Source organism: Aquarana catesbeiana, linkage group LG06, assembly GCF_042186555.1.
Source record: "Aquarana catesbeiana isolate 2022-GZ linkage group LG06, ASM4218655v1, whole genome shotgun sequence".
Taxonomy (NCBI): Eukaryota; Metazoa; Chordata; class Amphibia; order Anura; family Ranidae; genus Aquarana; species Aquarana catesbeiana.
In genome coordinates this window covers 357,694,016-357,718,559 of record NC_133329.1, presented here as the reverse complement: position 1 = coordinate 357,718,559, position 24,544 = coordinate 357,694,016, and the positions used below count along the sequence as shown (strand labels likewise).

The 24,544-nt window shown below is 45.7% G+C and overlaps 1 protein-coding gene across 2 annotated transcripts in view; it reads right to left on the bottom strand.

Annotated features, from left to right (window-relative positions):
- Positions 1–10,334: 10,334 nt before the first annotated feature.
- CD302 (CD302 molecule) overlaps positions 10,335–24,544 on the bottom strand; it is a 40,365-nt gene continuing 26,155 nt past the window's right edge. For both annotated transcript variants that reach the window (XM_073634075.1, XM_073634074.1), the window contains 2 exons: positions 13,022–13,045; positions 10,335–10,663 (listed from right to left, as the gene is read on the bottom strand). In XM_073634075.1, the coding sequence (XP_073490176.1) occupies positions 10,461–10,663; positions 13,022–13,045 (227 nt within the window). In that variant the 3' untranslated portion in view covers positions 10,335–10,460. The remainder of the gene's footprint in view (positions 10,664–13,021; positions 13,046–24,544) is intronic.

The following is a 24,544-nucleotide window of genomic DNA, read 5'->3' as shown; positions in this document are numbered from 1 at the left end:
CACAAATACAGAGGTTGAACTGTTTACCCCATCCTCCAGGTTTTGTTTATAACAGGATTGGTCCCAGCACAGAACACTGGGGGACCCCACTACCCACCCCTGACCATTCTGAGTACTCCCCATTTATCAGCACCCTCTGAACTCGCCCTTGTAGACAGTTTTCAATCCATGTACTCACCCTATGGTCCATGCCAGACCTTATTTTGTACAGTAAACATTTATGGGGAACTGTGTCAAATGCTTTTGCAAAATCCAGATACACCACGTCTACGGGCCTTCCTTTATCTAGATGGCAACTCACCTCCTCATAGAAGGTCAATAGATTGGTTCGCCCTCCATGCTGATTACTGCTAATGATACTGTTCTCTTTACTAAAATCTTGTATATAGTCCCTTATCATCCCCTCCAAGAGTTTACATACTATTGATGTTAGCCTAACTGGTCTGTATTTCCTAGGGATGTATTTTGGGCCCTTTTTAAATATTGGTTCTACATTGGCTTTTCTCCAATCAGCTGGTACCATTCCAGTCAGTAGACTGTCAGTAAAAATTAGGAACAATGGTCTGGCAATAACTTGACTGAGTTCCCTAAGTACTCTCGGGTGCAAGCCATCTGGTCTCGGTAATTTATTAATGTTAAGTTTCCCAAGTCTAATTTTAATTCTGTCCTCTGTTTACCATGGAGGTGCTTCCTGTGATGTTTCATGAGGATAAACACTGCAGTTTTTGTTACTGAAGCCCCCCGATTCCCTTGTGAAAACTGAGAAGAAGAATACATTCAATACCTTTTCCATCTCCCCATCCTTTGTAACCAGATGTCCTTCCTCATTCTTTATGGGGCCAATATGGTCTTGTCCTCCTTTTTTACTGTTTACATACTTAAAGAATTTCTTGGGATTTTTTTTGCTCTCCTCCGCTATGTGTCTTTCATGTTCTATCTTAGCCGTCCTTATTGCACCCTAACATTTCTTGTTGCATTCTTTATAAAGTCTGAATGCTGATGATGATCCCTCAACCTTGTATTTTTTTGAAGGCCTTCTCCTTTGCTTTTATATGCATTTTTACATTGGAGTTAAGCCATCCAGGACTCTTGCTCGCTTTTTTAAATTTATTACCCAATGGGATGCATTAGCTAATGCCCTTATTTAATATGCTCTTAAAGCAAACCAATCTCTTCTCCGTGTTCTTTGTTCCTAAGATTTTATGCCAATTTATGCCTTCTAGCAAGGTTCGTAGTTTAGAAAAGTTGGCTCTTTTGAAATTCAGTGTCTTTGTATTCCCCTTATGTTTCCTATTTGTGTGATTTATACTGAAGTCAATTGACCTGTGATCGCTGTTACCTAAATTGCCCCGTATTTCCACATCCGTGATCAAGTCTGTATTGTTGGTTATCAGTAGATCCAGTAACGCTTTATTTCTAGTTGGTGCGTCTTCCATCTGACCCATAAAATTGTCCTGCAAGACATTTAGGAACTGGCGAGCCTTAGATGATTGCGTGGTTCCCTCCACCCAGTCTATGTCTGGATAATTAAAATCCCCCATTATGATAACACTTCCCATCCTTGCTGCTAATCCAATTTGTTATAGGAGATCTGTCTCCTCTTCCTCCCTCAGGTTAGGGGCCTATAACATACTCCCAGTATTATTTTCCCCTTAGCTTCATCCCTTTGGAGCTCTGCCCATAAGGATTCCACCTCCTCCCTAGCTCCCTTAGTGATGTCACCTCTCACATTCACTTGTACATTATTCCTGATATATAGGCACACCCCTCCCCCTTTTTTACCCTCTCTATCCTTGCGATAAAGGGTATACCCTTGAATGGTTGCCAGCCAATCATGAGAGCTGTTGAACCAGGTCTCTGAAATTCCCACAAAATCCAAATCTTCCTCATACAACAGTATCTCTAGTTCACCCATCTTGTCCGCCAGGCTCCTGGCATTGGTGAACATGCCACGTAGTTTAGACCGGTCGCATATTATCCTCTTATTGGGTGTTCCGAGATTGCAACTAGGACTTGTTACTATACTTACCTTGTGTTTATGTGCTTTGGTCAACCTATCACTAATGCCCCCAATACTACCCTCTGGAATATGTTCCGCGCTGACCATCTCTACCTCTGAACCCTCCCCTCCGTCGCCTAGTTTAAAAACCCCTCTAACTTTTTGGCCTTGGTTTTTTTAGCTTCAGTTTTGATTGAGGTGTATGCACAAAATACAGAACTAGTCAACAGTTTGTAAATGTTGAATACAGACCCTAATGGGGTGCTACTTTAAACAAGCTGCTAGCAGGCTTCAGCACTTCTTGAAGCTTGTTAAAGAGCTGCTGAAGCCTGTTAGCAGCTTGCTTAAAGTGGCAATCAACACTCTAATAATCTCTATTTCTGTGGTCTCCAAACTGTGGCCCGAGGGCCAGATCTGGCCCTTTGCTTGCCCTTATCTGGCCCTTGGTGCACTATTCCACCCACTGACACTGACTAAAAGAGCATCATCCCCCTACTGACACCAAAATGGAACACTATTCCTCCCATGAAAACCAATGATGGGGCACTTTCTACTCCCACTGGCTATAGTCTGCACCCCCCCCCCAGGCCTTAAGGACAGTAAACTGGCTCTTTGCTTAAAAAGTTTGTAGACCCCTGCTCTTTTTAAACTACTTGCACATTTGGCACAGAGGCCATAAAGAGCCTGATAATTACAATCACAGTAAATACATCCTACATTTTAAAATGTGTTAAAATTATTGAACATAGTGAATTAAATGTGTTATACAAAAAATAGCTCGATCTCTAACTGGCTTACTTTATTTGTATTAAATGAGTCTATGACATTCTTGACATTTACATTGTGGGGTTGGGTCACTAAATTAACATACAGAAATTCCTTTTGACAGAGTGATTCACTCATGTGAATCTGACGTACAAATACAGCTGAATAAAATTGCATTCATAATGCGCAGAACCGGATACTGAAATGCTGAACTTAAAAACAGCAAAAAACACATTATTATTATTATACACGATTAATATAGCGCCAATAGTTTGTTCAGCACATTGCCTGGTACAAGGAAATAAAAAACCTGGAAGACATGGACCCTTACTATGTGTTCTTATGAGCTGAAGAAAAGTATACTCGTTTGAGATAAGTCACTTTGAATGTACGGAATATTTAAGGAGGAGAGGTCAGCAATGACAACCTCCATATTTCTCCTTGGACAAGTTTTCTTAAACAGACCGATCAAATGTTTGAACTGGTGGGCATACAGATACACTGCATGTTTCTGCTCTGCACTTAGTGATGCTTGCTAACCAATTTCCCCAGGTTACCAACAACTTGACCATGGGCGTCTGCAGGTACCCCCCCGGAATCATCAAGAGGATGCTGCAGTTGCCAGCTGCAGTGGCCGCCACTGACTTTTTCTGAGTCACCCGGCTGCTCTCTGTTCTGACACATCTGATGTCCCTCCCTCAGCCCTGGCCCGATCATCGCATGAGATGGCCTAGCAAGCTCAGCCATTCCACTGCTCCTTTTCAGTGATTGGCTGCCTGCCTGTGTACGTGTTGTGTAGCTCCGGACGGCGCCGCCCACTCAGTGCAGTCAGTGCCTACTCATCATCACATCACAGGAAATCCTAACCTGAAGTGAGTGGCATATACAGTTATAAGCAACAGAAGAAGAACCACAGGTAACAGCAGTTAGGAGGAGCATTTTGATTTATATATTGCTGGAAAGTTGGACAACTATTACTGGAAAGATATGTCTGTGTATGTTAAGAGATAATTCATCTTCTTCACTTTGTATAGGCTGTTTTCATCAAGATCAAAATATAGCAGCAACAGATGTATTGCAATACATTGCAATATAAAGAGATGTACATTCTCTAGGCTATATGTATATGGGCATGGACTGGGGGTATGCCTGGCCTGAGTAACTTCCAATACAAAGTGAAGCTGAATTATCTCTTATATAACACATATCTTTCCACTGGAAAGATATATGTGTTATACAAGAGATAATTCAGCGTCACTTTGTATTGAAAATTACTCGGGCCAGGCATACCATGCCCATATAAATATAGCCTAGAGAATGTACATCTTTTTTATATTGCATGGGTGACCTTGAAATGATGCTCCCCCCCCCCCCCCCCCCCCCGAAGTTTTGCGGATGCCCATGAACTCGACTTGATTACTGGTGCCCACATACTGGAGTCCTAGACATGCCATACACACCATGAAATTTGGCTGAATTGGAGGAAATCTGAGCTGTAGGTGGCCCTGAAGACCACCCTGCCCGACATACTTCGACTGATAAATTGTCAACTGAACAGGGACTGCATTTAATCAGATGCAGTGTTCAGTCACTGTGATTGAATACAGTAGCTAGCAGAATGGAGAAATCGACGGATGTGTTGCTAACCTTACTCTGGTCTGCAAGCTTTTGTTGAATGAAGCTGATCCTAGATGAACAAAGTAGGGAGTTTTATATATAAAATTAAGAAAATGTATTCCTTTCTCTGCAGCAAAAGAGTAAATATACAGCGGGTAAAATAAGTATTGAACATGTCACCATTTTTCTAGGTAAATATATTTATTTCTAAAGGTGCCACTGACATGAAAATTTCACCACATGTCGGTACCAACCCATGCAATCCATACATACAAATGAAGAAAAATTTAAAGTAATACATTTGGGTGGCATAGAGGGTTCTTTACTGTAAGAGAGGCAAGGATGTGTTATTCCCTTCCACAGGCGGTGGTTTCAGCAGGGGGCATTGATAGTTTCAAAAAACTATTAGATAAGCACCTGAACTACCACAACATACAGGGATATACAATGTAATACTGACATATAATCACACACATAGATTGGACTTGATGGACTTGTGTCTTTTTTCAACCTCACCTACTATGTAACTATGTAACAAAGAAACCAAACCAAGTAAGTTCAGAAATTAAGTTGTGTAGTAAAATGGAATGACACAAGGAAAAAGTATTGAACACGCCAATTGAAATGTATTTAATACTTCGTACAAAATCCTTTGTTGGTAATGGCATTTTCAAGACGCTTCCTGTATGGAGAAACTAGTCACATGCATTGCTCAGGTTTGATTTTGCCCATTCTTCCACACAGTCTTCAAATTTTGAAGGATCCCTGGGCCTCTTCTATGAACTCTGATCTTTAGTTCTTTCCATAGATTTCCTATTGGTTTCAAGTCAGGTGATTGGTTGGGCCACTCTAGCAACTTTATTGTCTTTCTTTGAATCCAACTGCTGAAATGTCCACCATCGTTTCACCTTCATCATCCTGGTAGATGGCAGCAGATTTTTATCAAGAATGTCTTGGTACATTTTTCCATTCATCTTTCCTTCAATGACATGAAATTTGCCAGTACCGTATGCTGAAAACAGCCCCACACCATGATGTTCCCACCTCCAAACTTCACTGTTGGTATGGGGGTGTTTTTGTGGTGATGTGCAGTGCCATTTGACCTCCAAACATGGTGTGTATTATGGCATCCAAAGAGTTCAATTTTGGTCTCATCTGAAGAGACTATATTCCCCCAGTACTTCACAGGTTTGTCTAAATGTTGTGCAGCAAACTTTAAACAAGCTTTAACATGCTTTTTCTTCAGAAATACAGTATTGCGTGGTGACCGTGCATACAGAACATGGCAGTTGAGTGCATTACTTATTGTACCTACTAATTCCATGTCTTTCTAAAGCTCTCCACAAGTGGTCCTTGGCTCTTGGACAACTCTTCTGATAATTCTTTTTCACTCCTCTGTCAGAAATCTTCCAATGAACACCTGGTCGTGGCCAGTTTATGGTAAAAATGATGTTATTTCCACTTCCAGATTATGGCCCCAACAGTGCTCGCTGGAAAATTCAGAAGTTTAGAAATCCTTCTGTAACCAATGCCATCAGTATGTTTAGCAACAATAAGGTTGCAAAGGTCTTGAGAGAGCTCTTTCCTTTTACCCATCATGAGATGTTTCTTGTGAGACACCTTGGTAATGAGACACCTTTTTATAGGCCATCAGCTGAGACTGAACTAGCTGATATTAATTTGCACTGACACTGAGGGGTAGGGGCACTGGCACTGAGGGGTAGGATTGCTTTCTAATTATTGATAGATTTCAGCTGGTGTCTTGGCTTTCCATGCCTTTTTGCACCTCCCTTTCTTCATGTGTTCAATACTTTTTCCCTGTGTAATAACATTTTATTACACATAACTTAATTTCTGAACTTATTTGCTTTGGTTTCTTTGTATGTATGGATTGCAACGATTGTTTCCGACACGTGGAGACAATTTCATGTCAATAGCACCTTTAGAAATCTATTTACCTAAAACATGGTGACGTGTTTAATACTTATTTTACCCCTGTATTTTACCAGGGGTCAGGTGTGACTGCTCTTCTGTCCCACCACTGTAAACCCTCTGCTCATCTGCCCCAACAATGAACCCCATTTCTCATCTGCCCAACCACTGTATCTTCCTGCACATCTGCTCCACCGCTGTACCCCCATGCTCTTCTGTCTCACTGCTGAACCACCTTCTCACCTGTCCTAACACTTAACCCATCTGCCCCACCACTGTTCCCCTGCTCTTCTGTTTCACCTCTGTTCCCTCTGTTCTTCTGCCCCACCACTGTAACCCCCTGCTCATCTGTCCCACCAATGTACCTTCTTGCTCCTCTTCCCCGCCACTGTATCCCCCCCTGCATATCTGCCCCACCTCTGTACCCCCTGCTTTTCTGCCCCATCTCTGTAACCCCCTGCTCTTCTGCCTCGCCTCTGTAACCCCCTGCTTTTCTGCCCCGCCTCTGTAACCCCCTGCTCTTCTGCCCCGCCTCTGTAACCCCCTGCTTTTCTGCCCCGCCTCTGTAACCCCCTGCTCTTCTGCCCCGCCTCTGTAACCCCCTGCTCTTCTGCCCCACCTCTGTAACCCCCTGCTCTTCTGCCCCACCTCTGTAACCCCCTGCTCTTCTGCCCCGCCTCTGTAACCCCCTGCTCTTCTGCCCCACCTCTGTAACCCCCTGCTCTTCTGCCCCACCTCTGTAACCCCCTGCTCATCTGTCCCATTAATGCACATCCCTTTCACATCTGCCCCAACACTGAACCCCCTCTGCTTATCTTTTCCACCACTGTAACCCCCTTCTCATCTGGCACAACACTGAACCCCCCTGCTCATCTGTCCCACCACTGTAACCCCCTGCTCATCTGCCCTATCACTGTACTGTGCTCTTCTGTCTCACCGCTGAACCCCCTTCTCATCTCTCCCACCACTGTACCTCCTTCACTTCCTCCTTCACTGCCCAACCACTATAACCCCCTGAACATCTGCCTTACCACTGTACCCCATTCTTCTGCCCCACCACTGTACCTCCTGCACATCTGTCTCACCTCTGTACCCCCCTGCTATTCTGCTCCACCTCTGTACCCCCTGCTCTTCTGCCCCACCACTGTAACCCCCTGCTCATCTGTCCCACCAATGTACCTCCTTTCCCCTGTGCCCTGCCACTGTACTCCCCTGCACAACTGGCCCACCTCTGTACCCCTGCTCTTCTGCCCCACCAGTGTAACCCCCTTCTCATCTCTACCACCACTATAACCCCCTTCTCATCTGGCCCATCACTGAACCCCCATGCTACTCTGTCCTACCACTGTAACCCCCCGCATTTCTGTCCCACTGCTGAACCCCCTTCTCATCTCTTCCACCACTGTACCCCCTGCATATCTGCCCCACCATCGTACCCTCCTGCTCTTCCATTGCTAAACCCCCCTGCTCATGTGCCCCACCGCTGTACCCTCCTACTCATCTGCTCCACTGCTGTACCCTCTTCTCATCTATGATATGCGTGATATTAAGAGTGGTGCAAGGAAGCAGAGATGAGACACATCTACCTGTCCTGGCACACCCTGCTGATCCACCTCTCACATCCAGGCCATGTGCTTGTATGTGATGTCACATAGAAGCATCTGGAATGGATGTGCAATGATAAGCTCAGGTCAGGGGCATTTTCTAAAAGCAGTAGGCCTGTGTGCAAGATCGGGCCCCGCAGCTGAGAAAAAGCGCGCCGCCGCAAAATTGGGTGTGATTTTCATTGCGCTGAATACTGGCCTTGGCATAAAGGGACACAGAGTGCCGGGGTTCAGTAGTAAGTGACGCAAAGTTCAGGGGTCAGGTGTAAGTGACGCAGAGTTCAGAGGTTGGTAGTAGTAGATGATGCAAAGCTGAGGGGTCAGTAGTAAGTGACACATACACACAAACACATAAATATATATATATATATATATATATATATATATACATACTGAACGGTCTCCACTTTAAACTGTGCTAGCAATCTAGTCCTTCCCACGGACCAAAATGTAGAAAACACAAAGAAGGATTGCTGCACAAAAGATTTATTTACGATGAAAAGATTACATCAAATATCAAATACCAGATACAGCTGCCAGCTGTGTCCGGTATTTGATATTTGATGTAATCTTTTCATCATAAATAAATCTTTTGTGCAGCAATCCTTCGTAATTCCATAAACTGTCGCCTGATTGGGGTTTTCTCCAGTGATATCCCTTCTGAGATTGGTAGTGGCATCCAAGCGAGTCATCTTCCTCCAGATGGTGGGTGGAGCTAGCAGGACTGTGTTTGCTTTGGCAGTGGCCAATCACAGTCGTCCTCCTCCTGGAAACAGGGACCGCCCCCCTAGCAGAACTGCACCCAATCTCTTCCCCATCACAAGAGCTGACGATCGCAGCTACAGGAAAGTTAGATAACCATTCAAAGTTTTCCCATTGTTTACAATGTGTGGGGGCACAGTGCCTTCCCCCAGTGCAGGTGCGGCGTGGGAAATTCTGAGATTGGAATGCATTAGTGTCTCACTGACACTTCCCTTCACTGTTCTGCTATTGGGGAGGGAGTTGGGTGCCCACAAAAGAGGCTTCGCATGCCGATTGTGGCACCAGGGTTGCCTACCCCTGCTGTAGAGTAAGGTATTATTTCATAGCCGGTTGCCGACCAGTGAAGGACGATATACGTCGGCACAATGGCACCGCTGCGCAAATGGGCGTACGGGTACGTCCCCTTTAAGACGCGGCATTGTGAGCGCGCGTGCCCGCTGCGTTCTCCGTGACCGTGTCCACGGACTCGATGTCCGCCGGTGTCCCGCAATCGTGTCACGGAGCAGCAAACAAGGCATTTCCCCGTTCTGCCTAGTGACATGACAGAGATCACTGCTCCCTGTCATAGGGAGCAGTGATCTCTGTCATGTAAGTTGAAGCCCATCCCCCCCACAGTTAGAATCACTCCCTAGGACACACTTAACCCCTTGATCGCCCCCTGGTGTTTAACACCTTCCCTGCCAGTGTCATTTATACAGTAATCAGTGCATTTTTATTGCATTGATCGCTGTATAAATGACAATGGTCCCAAAATAGTGTCAAAAGTGTCCGATGTGTCCGCCATGTCGCAGTCACGTAAAAATCGCAGATCGCAGCCATTACTAATTTAAAAAAAAAAATAATAAAAATGCCATAAATCTATCCCCTATTTTGTAGACGCTATAACTTTTGCGCAAACCAATCAATATACGCTTATTGTGATTTTTTTTTTTTTTTACCAAAAATATATAGAAGAATACATATGGGCCTAAACTGAGAAAGAAATTTTGTTTTTTTATATATTTTTGGGGGGTATTAATTATAGCAAAAAGTAAAAAATATTGCTTTTTTTTTCAAAACTGTCACTCTTTTTTGTTTATAGTGCAAAAAATTAAAACCGCAGAGGTGATCAAATACCACCAAAAGAAAGCTCTATTTTTTCGGGGGGAAAAAGGACGTCAATTTTGGGTGCAACGTCGCACGACCGCGCAATTGTCAGTTAAAGCGACGCAGTGCCGTATCGCAAAAAGTGCTCTTGTCAGGAAGGGGGTAAATTCTTCCGGGGCTGAAGTGGTTAAAGTTGATGACTGTTATTGTTGAATTGAGACTGTGCTTTGTCATTATAGCGCAGAGTAACAGGTCCACTTGATAGGCTACTGCTACTTACCTTCCCCTTATCTCCCCTGCTGTCCCATTTTCCCACTAAAGCCAAGTGAAATGTCAATTTCTCCCAGGTATGTGGGGAATGTGACTCTTGCCTCTTCTTCCCATGACATAACATTATACTCCTGAGTGGCCAATTGCAGGACCTATGCGCTGTCATGTTGGGAAAGGTCCTTAGTCCTGTGTAAGCTCTGACTGGTCTGACTTGGTGCTTACACAGGACCTCTTGAGTTGGCTGTGTGAGTGAACAGGGCAGTGGGGGAGCGTGTGAATGGTAAGTAAAAGAACTAGTGGAGGGTGGAATATTTAATGAACTTGCAAAGTACTGGCTCCCTTTAAGGTTGCTACATTTTACTGTTGAAGATACCGGTATGATGTGCAGCGTTGGGACGGTTGTTAACAAACTAATGGTGTCCAGTTCAGGCACTGTCCTCTCCTTCCATTGTGTCCACCAGTATATCATCATCACTATATGGGAGAACCTGTGCTGCTCCTGGTAGATGCCTTGATGGAAATACAGAGAGTAACATTTTCCTTTTATGTAGAATGAATAACAGTAGTAGTAGTGATGGTAAAATTAGTGCAAATGCAATGACCAGGCTAATCATCAGCACTCGCTGACCTGAAAGAGAAAAAGATCATAACTTTGGGACCACAAAGGGAATGCTCCATATACAGAATTAGTTTTAACATCTGTAAGCTTTGTTTAGTAAGCAGCCCTATACTAAAAAAAATCCCTTAAAGCGGTTGTAAACCTAGAAAAAAAAAAAAAAAAATTACAAAACAAAGGAATAATGTGCTAGTATGCATCGCATACTAGCACATTATGAAATACTCACCTTAGAATGAAGCCCTCTCATCGGTGCCCGGTCACCACTGAGAGGGCTGACATCTTCTCCCATCCTTTCTTCCAGGATCGCGGGCTTCGGCGCAGTGAGTGGCCGGAGCTGCAATGAAGTCACTTCAGAGCGTATGTGCCACTGACCTCAGCGGCTGCATGAAGGGTGAGATATTAATTTTACCTACAGGTAAGCCTTATTATAGTCTTACCTGTAGGCAAAAATCACAAAAGAGAGGTATACATTTTAAAAGGGGGGGTGGGGGGTGGGGTGGGTAGAACACTGGTCTTCACAGTTAATAGTTGAGCACAGGGGGTGTTTCAGCACAAGTCTGACTATTGGAGGAGAGCAGGCTAGAGAACTGACCATGCTGTGCTCTCATGCCTAGTGTGGTCAGGGACTGGCATGAGCACCAGAGATTTCACACAAAGGAAGCAATACAAAAGAGAACAGGATACCTTTTTTTTTATACAAGGGCATGGTACAGCAGGCACATATAGGAATTAGAAATGTTAGGTTGACATTCTTTAAAGCAGACCATACTAAAAACATAAGCTATTGTAGCAATCCTGCCTCATTTTTCTTTGCACAAATAAACATTAAACAAGCGTCTGAAATACCATCTTCGAAAAACAGGGCTCTGGGTTCCCTCCAGTCATTTGTCATGTGAAAGCATTAGCCAAGTAGTATCAACCAAAGAAATCACCTTGAAGACAAGCCTCATTTGGTTGGCACTAATCCCCTTTGGCAGACACCAGGTGCTCAATCCTGTAACACTGGTCACGTGCCCAATAAGCTGGAGAAAGTCCACGGTCTCGAGCTGTCCATAGACGGATCAAAATACCAGCTGAATTTTGAATAATCTATGGGCAAGCTAGTTGTACTGAAGTCAATCGAATTCAGTACAACCAGCCTGCTGTTTTTTTTCCCCCTCATGCAATCACTGCCAGCGCTGACTTTCCCACTGGGAGAAGACAGTCATTATTGCTAGCAGCTATAACAGTAAATCAGGCAGGCTGGTTGTACCCACGTTGATCGATCCATCAACTTGGTACATTCAGCCTGCCCATAGACGGTTCAAATCTTGACCAGTTCCTGCTGAACCAGCCAAGATTGGAACCGTCTATGGCTGGCACAATTTGTTCAATTTCTCAGGCAAGTAGTTACACTATATAGTTGATGGTAGAAAACTATAGTTGATGGTAGATGTAAAGGAGATTGTACAGACTGTAAAGTGTACAAAATGTAATAGATTTCTGCTTTCCAGTCCTTAGATGTTGTGGCTGCATTTACTTCCTTTAGAACACATTTTTCATCTATTTTTATTTGCTATTCCCGGCCATGTAATTAAATGGGGCCAGTGATGTCACAGGTTGTTAAGGACTGAGCAGTGCTTGCCCCTATTGGTGTTCTTAAAAACCATTGACAGAGGGAAGCTGCCATGTATAAAAGAGATAGGAATACTGCTACTATTCATGACATTCGGCTCCAGCAGAACAGGTAAATGTTTGGGTGTTTGGACCAAACCTTAAAAGAGAAGTAAAGGAATTTTTTTTTCCATATTCATACTTACCTAGGTGGATGCAGCCTTGGTCCGATGCTGCATCTGTCCTCCGGTGCCTCTGCACTGAGAACCGAGCGATCAAACCCTGACGATCACTTGGTTTTCAGAGCTCCATGAACAGAGAGGCTGTCAGTCACAGCTCTCTGCTTCCTCCTCGCTCATTGGAGCGTTGAGCTGTGGAGGGGCGGAGCAGCCCTCTCAGGCTCTCACCGGCTCGCTGAGAGGCTGAGCCGGGTGTCAGTCCAGACACCCGGCAGATCCAGACTTCAGAAGTCAGGATGACGCGGTGCCTGGAGTGACATTGGTGGCTTAAGCAGAGAGCGGATTTTGGCCGCTCTGTGCTGAAAACGGGTCACAGGAGTGCAAAACTACTTGCACTTCTGTGATCCATAGAAGAAGCCCAGCTAAATGAGCTTTGGCTATACTTCTCTTTAAGCTCACTCCTAATTTTTTAGTAATTTCAGTTGCTGTGTTTCCACCCAGGATTATCTTTGGGATGCCCTCATAACTATATTACACATTAGCTTTAGTAGTATTCAAGGAATGAATGAACCCACTGCAATGAACATATACTTACCATTTGTATTGTTCTCTTGAGGACCTGAAATAAAAATATTTAAATTAATGATTTTGTTTATGGTAAATTGGCCACTGGGCTGGATCATACATTTTAATTCTGTTGGTTAGATATGTAGCAAAGTAGTAAACAGGTAAGCAATATAAAAGCTGAACTCCAGGCAAACCGCTAAATAACACATTAACAACACATGTAACATATACTACATTCATTTTTTTAATGTCCTCTTGTACACTTCACACAGGGGTTGACAAGTTGCGCTCCATTCAGTACAATGGAACCGTTCTAATAGGAGCGACCCAAGTTGCTCCGACTTAGAAAAAGGTACCTGTACTACTTTAGGGCGACTTCGGAGCAGCTTGCATTGACTTCTATACAGAAGTCATTTCGCAAGCCACGCTGAAGTCATGCTGTACGGGGTGGCTTCGGAGTTGGACAACTTTGAAGCTGCCCCAGTGTGAACCGGCACTTACAGGTCCTCAGCCCACACTGTGAGCTTACTAATGAGATTATCTCTGTCTCACTCTGCTTTGTCCTTCTATCAGCATGCTCCCTTGCACCTGATTGGCATGTTATGTTGCTTTTGTCTCCCTCTCTTTGAGGTCTGTTGTACAGACTGGACAGTAGACTTCAAGAGGCTACTAGGTCAAATTCAGGTATTTGCACTTCCTGCATTAAACAATACATTTATTGATGTATTCCTGATTACAAAGTTGTAATAATTGGTCTTTGTATCTGCATGGAGAGCATCTTTCAAGATAGCATTAGGTACCTACCCTGTATAAGTAACTTATGCATGGCACAGTATTGACCCTCATGACCCTTACACAGGGAATCATACTTTCCTCATTTTCTGAAGTCGTGCCGGTTCATTTTCATATAAAGTGTCCCTACATTTCTTTTAATTCACAAGCTGTGGGAATTGGTTAGGACTATTACATTTAATGCTGGCAACACACAGCTTATGCCTATTATCATCCTACAATTTAAGCCTACAATTATCAGAACTCGCAAACCTTGGAGGGTTTAATTAAAATACCAATTTTATTTATTGATATTTCTTCATCAGCTGTACGATAAGGATGCGTTACTTCCTTTTAATGCGTTGGCTGAGCAATACTATGGGGTCAATTCACTAAGAGTTAAATAACGGCTAATCTTATGCGGTAAAATACCGCCTGTGGTAATAATTGTACAAGTGTTCAATTCACTATGAATTTGTAGTTAAAGTGATGTTCAACCCACATTTTCAACTCCTCAGCACCCCTCACTAAACTGTGCACTGTAAATAAATTTGATATATATATATTTTTTTTTCTCAGCACCTACTGTATATCTGCTGTATTCATTCTTCACTTCCTCCTCCCTGTCCGCGGCCCATCGCATCATTTCCTGTTTGCAATGCCTCCTGGGAGATGTGTGTCATCAATCCCTGGAGGCAATGGGCATTGCTGGGCTTTAGTTGCCATGGTTACCAAAGCTTCTTATACACAGTGATGGGTGGTGGGGGAGGCGTCTGGAGCAGTTTTGATGGGGCAATTTTTATGGTGCAGTTTTTGATGGGGCAATTTTTATGGGGCAATTTTTATGGGGCAATTTTTATGTTGGCAATAGGATGGGGCAGTATGATGGGGCAATTTGGATGGGGGCAATATGATGGTGGCAGTATGATGGGGCAGTTTTTGATGGGACAGTTATTGATGGGGCAATTAATGGGGCAGTTTTGATGGGTCAATAGGATGGGGCAGTTTTGATGGGGGAAAAATTTGATGGGACAATAGGATGGGGCAATTTTGATGGTGGCAATATGATGGTGGCAGTTTTGATGGGGCAAATTTGATCGAGCAATAGGATGGTGGCAGTTTTGATGGGGCAATTTTGATGGCGGCAGTATGATGGGGCAATTTTGATGGCGGCAGTATGATGGGGCAGTTTTGATGGTGGCAGTATGATGGGGCAATTTTGATGGGGGTGATATAATGGGGGCAATTTTGATGGGGGCAATATGATGGGGCAGCTTCTGGAAAAGGTAATTACTTTTTAAACATTGCTAATTGTAAATGATATCCCTCTTTCTGTGCAGATGACAGAGATATATATATATATATCTATATCTATAGATATATCTATAACAAGAGATTTTTTTTATATATATATATATATATATATATATATATATATATATATATATATATATATATATATATAAAATGTCAGTTTGTTAGATGCACTAGCAGATTTAAATACACTAACACTCCCCTCCCCAGACTGACAACACTGCTGCGCTCCTGTGCTCCTTCATCTAGAGTGGGGGCACTCTAGTATAGGAGTTGTTACTGGCCAGATCACCAGGTTAAAACAGAGGGAAAAAGCCTATAAAAAGAAGAATAATGTTCAGTCACTACATCTAACGATTGGTAAGCTGTAATAAATTAGATTTTTGGTTTTGCATTTTCATACAGCTTTAAAAGAGAAGTTTTTTTTTTTTTTTCTGAATCATACTTGCCTAAGTGGATGCTGCAACTGTCCCCCGGGGCCTCTACACTGAGAACCGAGCGATCGAACTTCGCCGGTCACTCGGTCTTTAGAGCTCCATGAGCTGTCAGTCACAGCTCTCTGCTCTTCTCTCTCCGTGCTCATTGGAGTGCTGGGCTGTGGAGGGGCAGCTGAGAGGCTGAGCCAGGTGTCAGTCCAGGCATCTGGTGGATCCTGCCTTCCATTAACTTGATCACAAGCCGCCACTGAGTAGTGCCAAAATCTCAGCTCATGGAAAATGCACAATCTGACTTTCTAAACATAAACAAGCACAGTTGGCACATTTCTAAAGGTTTGCTCAGATTTGTTGCTGCCTGTTTTACAGCTGTAGTCCAATGTAGACACTCCTAAAAACACAATAGGCGCGGTCTATGGGAGGTGCGCGGTCTATGGGCCGGGTCTGCGGTCTATGAGCCGGGTGCGCGGTCTATTGGCCTGGTGCACGGTCTATGGGCCTGGTGCGCGGTCTATGAGCCTGGTGCGCGGTCTATGAGCCTGGTGCGCGGTCTATGAGCCTGGTGCGCGGTCTATGAGCCTGGTGCGCGGTCTATGAGCCGGGGTCGCGGTCTGTGGGCCGGGGTCGCGGTCTGTGGGCCGGGGTCGCGGTCTGTGGGCCGGGGTCGCGGTCTGTGGGCCGGGGTCGCGGTCTGTGGGCCGGGGTCGCGGTCTGTGGGCCGGGTGCGTGGTCTGTGAGCCGGGTGCGCGGTTTATGGGCCGGTTGCGCTGTCTATGGGCCGGGTGCGCAGTTTTTGAGCCAGGGTCGCGGTCTATGAGCCGGGGGCGCGGTCTATGAGCCGGGTGCACGGTCTATGAGCCGGGTGCACGGTCTATGAGCCGGGTGCACGGTCTATGAGCCGGGTGCACGGTCTATGGGCCGGGGTCGCGGTCTATGGGCCGGGGTCGCGGTCTATGGGCCGGGGTCGCGGTCTATGGGCCGGGGTCGCGGTCTGTGGGCCGGGGTCGCGGTCTGTGGGCCGGGTCCGCGGTCTGTGGGCCGGGTCCGCGGTCTGTGGGCCGGGTGCGCGGTCTATGGGCCGGGTGCGCGGTCTATGGGCCGGGTGCGCGGTCTATGGGCCGGGTGCGCGGTCTATGGGCCGGGTGCGCGGTCTATGGGCCGGGTGCGCGGTCTATGGGCCGGGTGCGCGGTCTATGGGCCGGGTGCGCGGTCTATGGGCCGGGTGCGCGGTCTATGGGCCGGGGTCGCGGTCTATGGGCCGGGTCTGCGGTCTGTGGGCCGGGTCTGCGGTCTGTGGGCCAGGGTGCGCAATCTGTGGGCCGGGTGCGCGATCTGTGAGCCGGGTGCGCGGTTTATGGGCCGGTTGCGCTGTCTATGGGCCGGGTGCGCAGTTTTTGAGCCAGGGTCGTGGTCTATGAGCCGGGTGCGCGGTCTATGAGCCGGGTGCGCGGTCGATGGGCCAGGTACGCGGTTTATGGGCCGGGTGCGCGCTCTATAGGCCGGTGCATAGTCTTTGAGCCGGGTGCGGGGACTATGGGCCGGGTGCGCGGCCTCTGAGCCGGGTGTGCGGTCTATGAGCCGGGTGCGTGGTCTATTTTGTAAAAATCATTCCTGGTCTAAAAATCAAGACAGCTAATATTTATGTATGTGATCAATGTCTGTAAAGTATTAAGATAAAGAGATCATTATTGATTGGCATCATATTCAGCTCAGGCTCACATTGGGAGCATGAGGATCAGCACTTTGTGCCAAACATTCAAATACACTGACAAGAAATATGCCAACAGGAAAAGCGAGCACAGAGATTACTTCATCAGTCCGCCGCTGCTCCTTCACTGTCCAGTAAACAGTTTGGGGCAGGTACTTGACCAACTTTGTTGCTTAAAGTGGAGTTCCACCCACATTTTCAACTCCTCAGCATCCCTCACAAAACTGTGCACTGTAAATGAACTGGATATTTTTTTTTTCTCAGCACCTATGTATATCTGCTGTATTCATTCTTCACTTGCTCCTCCCTGGCCGCGGCCCATCGCATCATTTCCTGTTTGCAATGCCTCCTGGGAGATGTGTGTCATCAATCCCAGGAGGCAATAGGCATTGCTGGGCTTTTGTTGCCATGGTTACCAAAGCTTCTTATACACAGTAATGGGCGGTGGGGGAGGCGGCTGGAGCATCTCAGCTCTGATTACATACAGAGCCTGGGGGAGAGCACAGCCACAGCATTACTAATCATTTATAATAGAGTAGTAATGAGGGGGCAAATTTGATGGGGGCAATAGGATGGGGCAGGTTTAAAGGTGGCAGTTTTGATGGGGCAGTTTTTGATGGGGCAGTTTTGATGGGGCAATAGGATGGGGGCAATTTTGATGGTGCGGTTTTGATGGGAGCAGTTTTTTAAGAAGGAAGTTTTTGATGGGGGCAGTTTTGTTGGGGGCAGTTTTGTTGGGGGCAATAGGATGGGGCAGTTTTGATGGGGCAATTGGATGGGGTAGTTTTGATGGAGCAAATTCGATGGGGGCCATTTTGAAGGGGCAATAGGATGGGGGCAGTTTTGATGGGGCAATTTTGATGGACCAGTTTTGATGGGTCAATTTTGATGGGGCAATTTCGATGGGGCAGTTTTGATGGGGGCAATAGGATGGGGCAGTTTTGATGGGGCTGTTTTTATGGGGGCAATGGGATGGGGCAGTTTTGATGGGGGCAATAGGATGGGGTAGTTTTGATGGGGGCAATTTTGATGGGGCAAATTTGTTGGGGGCAGTTTTGATGGGGCAATAGGATCGGGCAATTTTTATGGTGGCAATAGGATGGTACAGTATGATGGGTCAATTTTGATTGGGGCAATATGATGGGACAGTTTTTGATGGGGCAATTTTGATGGGTCAATAGGATGGGGCAGTTTTGATCAGTTTTGATTGGGTAATTTTGATGGTGGCAATATGATGGGGCAGTTTTGATGGGGGCAAGTTGATGGGGCAATAGGATGGGGCAATTTTGATGGGGCAGTTTTGATGGGGGCAATTTAATGGGGGTGGATTTTTATGGGGCAATTTTGATAGTGGCAATATGATGGTGCAGTTTTGATGGGACAAATTTGATCTGGGCAATAGGATGGTGGCAGTATGATGAGGCAGTTTTGATTGGGCAATTTTGATGGTGGCAGTATGATGGGGCAATTTTGATGGTGGCAGTATGATGGGGCAATTTTGATGGTGGCAGTATGATGGGGCAATTTTGATGAGGGTAATTTAATAGGGCAATTTTGATGGTGGCAGTATGATGGGGCAATTTTGATGAGGGTAATTTAATAGGGCAATTTTGATGGTGGCAGTATGATGGGGCAATTTTGATAGTGGCAATATGATGGTGCAGTTTTGATGGGATAAATTTGATCTGGGCAATAGGATGGTGGCAGTTTTGATTGGGCAATTTTGATGGTGGCAGTATGATGGGGCAATTTTGATGGTGGCAGTATGATGGGGCAATTTTGATGGTGGCAGTATGATGGGGCAATTTTGATGAGGGTAATTTAATAGGGCAATTTTGATGGTGGCAGTATGATGGGGCAATTTTGATGAGGGTAATTTTAATAGGGCAATTTTGATGGTGGCAGTATGATGGGGCAATTTTGATAGTGGCAATATGATGGTGCAGTTTTGATGGGATAAATTTGATCTGGGCAATAGGATGGTGGCAGTATGATTGGGCAATTTTGATGGTGGCAGTATGATGGGGCAGTTTTGATGGTGGCAGTATGATGGGGCAATTTTGATGAGGGTAATTTAATAGGGCAATTTTGATGGTGGCAGTATGATGGGGCAGTTTTGATGGTGGCAGTATGATGGGGCAGTTTTGATGGGGGCAATATGATTGGGCAGCTTCTGGAAAATGTAATTACTTTTTAACCACCTCAATACTGGGCACTTTCACCCCCTTCCTTCCCAGACCAATTTTCAGCTTTCAGTGCTCTCTCACTTTGAATGACAATTACTCTGTATTACACTGTACCCAAATTAAATTTTTATCATTTTGTTCACACAAATAGAGCTTTCTTTTGGTGGTATTTATTCACCACTTCATTTTTTATTTTTTGTGATATAAGCGAAAAAAGAGCGAATATTTTGAAAAAACCCCAAATTTTCTACTTTCTCTTTTAAAAGAAACCAAAAAAATTAAATTTTGTCAAAAATTTAGGCAAAAATGTATTCTACCACATGTCTTTGGTAAAAAAAAATCCTGATAATTGTATGATCATTGGTTTGTGTGAAAGTTATAGAGTCTACAAGCCATGCTACGCATTATTGAAAATGTATCAATCCTAATGCACTGATCTCATTTCTTGAGGCCCTAAAATGTCAGGACAGTACAATAACCCCCCAAAAGGCCCCTTTTTAAAAAGAAGACAGTCTGAGGTATTTAGTAAGAGGCATAGTGAATTTTTTGAAGTTGAAATGTTTTCCCCACAATGCTTTGGAAAATTAAGAAATATAGATTTTTTTTTTCTTCACTAAATTGTCATATTTACAAGTTATTTCTCACACACGGTACAGGCATAATTGCAATTACACCCCAAAATACATTCTTCTATTCGTCCTGAGTATGGCGATACCCCATGTGTGAGACTTTTCCACAGCTTGGCCACATACAGAGGCCCAACATCCATATAGCACCATCAGGCGTTCTAAAGGCATAAATTACACATTTCATTTTCTGAGTACCTATCACATTTTTGAAGGCCCTGGAGCACCAGGACAATGGAATTACCCACAAAATGACCCCATGTTGGAAAGAAAACAACCCAATGTATATTCTATGAGGCATACTGAGTCTTTTGAACATGTCATTTCTTTCCACAAGTTTTTGCAAAATGTGGAAAGAAAATGAAAACCTATTTTTTTCTCACAAAGTTGTCAATTTAGAAGATCTTTGTAACACATAGCATGTACATAGCCAAAATGACACCCCAAAATACATTCTGCTACTCATCCTGAGTATGGCGATACCCCATGTGTGAGACTTTTCCACAGCCTGGCCACATACAGAGGCCCAACATCCATATAGCACCATCAGACGTTCTAAAGGCATAAATTACACATTTCATTTCCTGAGTACCTATCACATTTTTGAAGGCCCTGGAGCACCAGTACAATGGAATTAGCCACAAAATGCTACATTCTGCTACTCATCCTGAGTATGGCGATACCCCATGTGTGAGACTTTTCCACTACCTGGCCACATGCAGAGGCCCAACATGCAAGTAGCACCTCCAGGCTTCTAAAACATAGCATGTACACACCAAGAATTACACTCCAAAATACATTCTGCTGAGCAAAAGGTAAAAAAAAAAAGCTCACCTGTGGTTTTAGCAGGCAGGAATACCGTTCCAGAGAAGCCAAAGCATTTGTCCAGACAGCCAAAGGAAATGTCCAGAAATTGTCCAGGCAGCAGACAGATATGGAAAAGTATGAACATGGTTCAGTACAGTCCAAGGTTTAGCAGGCAGTTCAGGTAACAGGCATAGGCATGGCCAGTCCAGGTGGCAGGCAAAGGCATGGCAAGGTCATGTGGCAGGCAAAGGCATGACATGGTCATGTGGCAGGCAAAGGCATGGCCAGTTCAGGTGGCAGGCAGAGGCATGACCAGTTCAGGTGGCAGCAGGCAGCACTTTTTACATTGGGCCTTGGTCAGGTAAGACCTGAGGACAGGGGTAGAGGCTTCTTCCCACCCAAATCTCTACGAAGCCTCCGAGTCTCCAGACCCTAATCCGAGAAAACTAAAAACCCGGAGAAAAATGTTTTCTCCACTCGGAAAACCTTTTCTGGAGCCCCTCACATATGTGAGACCCCTGTGCTGTACAGTGGCAGGGCAAATGATCAGTTCAGGAGGCAGGCAAAAAGCATGGTCATTTAACAGTCCGGGTCAATTCACGTTGAAGGCAGAAAGATGTTTGGCAGAGGCATAGTCGTTAACAGTCCGGGTCAATTCACGTTGAAAGCAGAAACACGTTTGGCAGAGGCATAGTCGTTAACAGTCCGGGTCATTCACAGAAATGGCAGATAGTGGAAAAAAATCATCTTCGCTGTACTAATAGTGTAGTGAAGTATGATAGTTCCGATAGCACGTTCCAATACAGAGGCCTGGCTGGGAGGGACATTGGGGACAGTAGTATCGGGTGTCACAGCGAATTCCTCTACTTGCACATACACAACATTTTTTTGGGGTTTGCGACCTGTTTGGGTAAGAGGGAGGATTTCGGGAAAGTGCCTTTCATGGAGTCTGGCTAACGAATCGGATCGAATTAGTTGAGGGGCTTGGCCTTGGGGATAGAGAAGGGCTGTGAGAACGTCTTCTTGGAATTTTAGATAGGGTAGGGAACTTTGGGTACACTTAGAAAAAATGATATATGAATTAAATAGGGCAAGTTGCACCAAAATAGTGATCTCCTGGTGGCCAAGTAGGGCTGCATTATCTGGTCGTTCATATCCACCCCCCCCCCCCTGTATAGGTTGTACTCATGCACACATTTTGGCTTCTGTATGGGGCCTCCTCTTCTCTGAAGTTCCACCAAGGTGTCGTCATGTAATGTTGAAAGGATGTAGACATCTCTTTTTTTATCTCTCCACTTCACCGCTAGTACTTCTTCAGTCCGCATACTGGCCATTTCACCCTGCTTCAATTTCTTGGTGACCAATCTTTGTGGGAAGCCTTTGCGGTTGGTCGGTCCTGTCCCACAGGCCAAAGTGTTCTGTAGGTACAAATGGCAGAAAAGTGGGAGACTAGTGTAGAAATTGTCTACATATAGGTGGCAACCTTTCCCAAGTAATGGTTGGATCAGCTGTCAGACAATTTTGCCACTTGTTCCCATGTAGGTAGGGCATCCAGGGGGGGTTTAGCTGTCTGTCTTTTCCCTCATAAATTATAAAATCATATGTGTAACCCGTGGCCCTGTCACACGCCTTGTAAAATTTTACCCCACGTCTGGCTCTTTTACTGGGGAGGTATTGTTTTATTCCCAGTCTTCCAGTGAAGTGCACCAGGGATTCATCCACACATATATTTCTATCAGGGGTAAACATCTTGAAGCTGGCGCAAAAAAAATTGATTAGGGGCCGAATTTTGAATAATTTATCGTAACTGGATGATTTCGAGGGAGGCATTGGGCATTGTTATTGAAGTGTAAAAATCTCATGATCCTCTCATAACGGGTTCTGGGCATCAATGATGAATAGACCAGCATGTGGTGGATAGGTTGTGTAGACCAGTAGGAATGGAGTTCATTTTTTTTTGTCAGCCCCATGTTGAGGGTTAGGCCAAGGAAAATTTTAAATTCTTCCACGGTGAGGGGTTTCCAAACAAAAGGACGGGCATATGAGGAACTTGGATTGTTGGCTATATGTTGGCTGGCGTATAGATTACATTGCTCCACAATGTAGGTTAGGAGATCATTGGTAAAAAATAAATGAAAATAATAAAGTGGGGTTACATTTTCCGTCTGCATCTGAGGGCCTGGCTGGGCGGTAAAAAGGGGTATTACAGGTTCTACTGATGTATCGGGCAGCCATGTTGGATACAGTAGAACATCTGGGAGGCTAGTATGGGCACTGCCTCGTTGATGGGATCTGTTGCTAGCATCTGGCCTATCTTCTAGGAAGGTTGCAGAACTGCTGGTGGATGCCTGCCTAACCTGGAGTGCTGCGCTGCTGGTGGATGCCTGCTGGTGGATGCCCTGGAGTGCTGCGCTGCTGGTGAATGTCTCCTCCTGCTCATTTCTCCTGATTCTCCTTGTTAGGATTCTATCTTCCTCTGTTTCCAACTCGGAGCCACTGCTTTCCACTGGCTCATAGTCGCTATCCGAGTCTGACGGAGAGAATTCCCCGCTACTCTCGTCCGACATACTCTGGAGTATTTGGAGAGCCTCCTCTGCGCTGTAAGACCTTTTTGTCATGTTGGCGGGCAGATGTGTCAGATGGCAGGCGGCAGATGTGCCAGATGGTGGGCGGCTGTGCCAGATGGTGGGTGGCTAGATGTGCCTGATGTTGGCGGGCAGATGTGCCTGATATTGGCGGGCAGATGTGCCTGATCGTGGGCAGATGGCGGGTGGCAGATGTGCCTGATGGCGGGCGGCAGATGTGCCTGATGGTGGGTGGCAGATATGCCTGATATTGGCGGGCAGATGTGCCTGATGGTGGGCGGCTGATGTGTCAGCTGTTGACTGGCTGATGTGCCAGCTGATGACGGGCTGATGTGCCAGCTGATGACGGGCTGATGTGTTAGCTGTTGACGGTGTCAGATGGCGGGCAGCAGATGTGCCTGATGGCGGGCGGCAGATGTGCCTGATGGTGGGCGGCAGATGTTCCTGATGACTGGCGGGCAGGTGTGCCTGATGACTGGCGGGCAGGTGTGCCTGATGACTGGCGGGCTGATGTGCCTGATGACTGGCGGGCTGATGTGCCTGATGACTGGCGGGCTGATGTGCCTGATGACTGGCGGGCTGATGTGCCTGATGACTGGCGGGCAGATGTGCCTGATGACTGGCGGGCTGATGTGCCTGATGACTGGCGGGCAGATGTGCCTGATGACTGGCGGGCAGATGTGCCTGATGACTGGCGGGCAGATGTGCCTGATGACTGGCGGGCTGATGTGCCTGATGACTGGCTGGCTGATGTGCCCGCTGTTGGCGGACAGATGTGCCAGTTGTTGACGGGCAGATTTTCACTGACAGGTGTTTTCACTGTTTTAGGGACACTGTGTTTTGGGGACACTAGCTGGGTGATCAGTGGGTAAACAGCAGACAAACAGCTATAAAACTCACTGATCTCCCGGCTGCAGCACAGATCTCTCTTTCTCTCCTCACTGACAGGCTCTGTGTGAGGAGAGGAAGAGATGAGAGCAGTTACAACGCTCTCTATTTACATTACATGACGACTGTGATTGGACACAGTCGTCATGTGATCAGGAGGGCCAATCACAGGGCCCTCCTGTGTTGTGCTGTCTCTGGGGGGCACAGGCAGATCGGGATCGCGCCGCTGCGC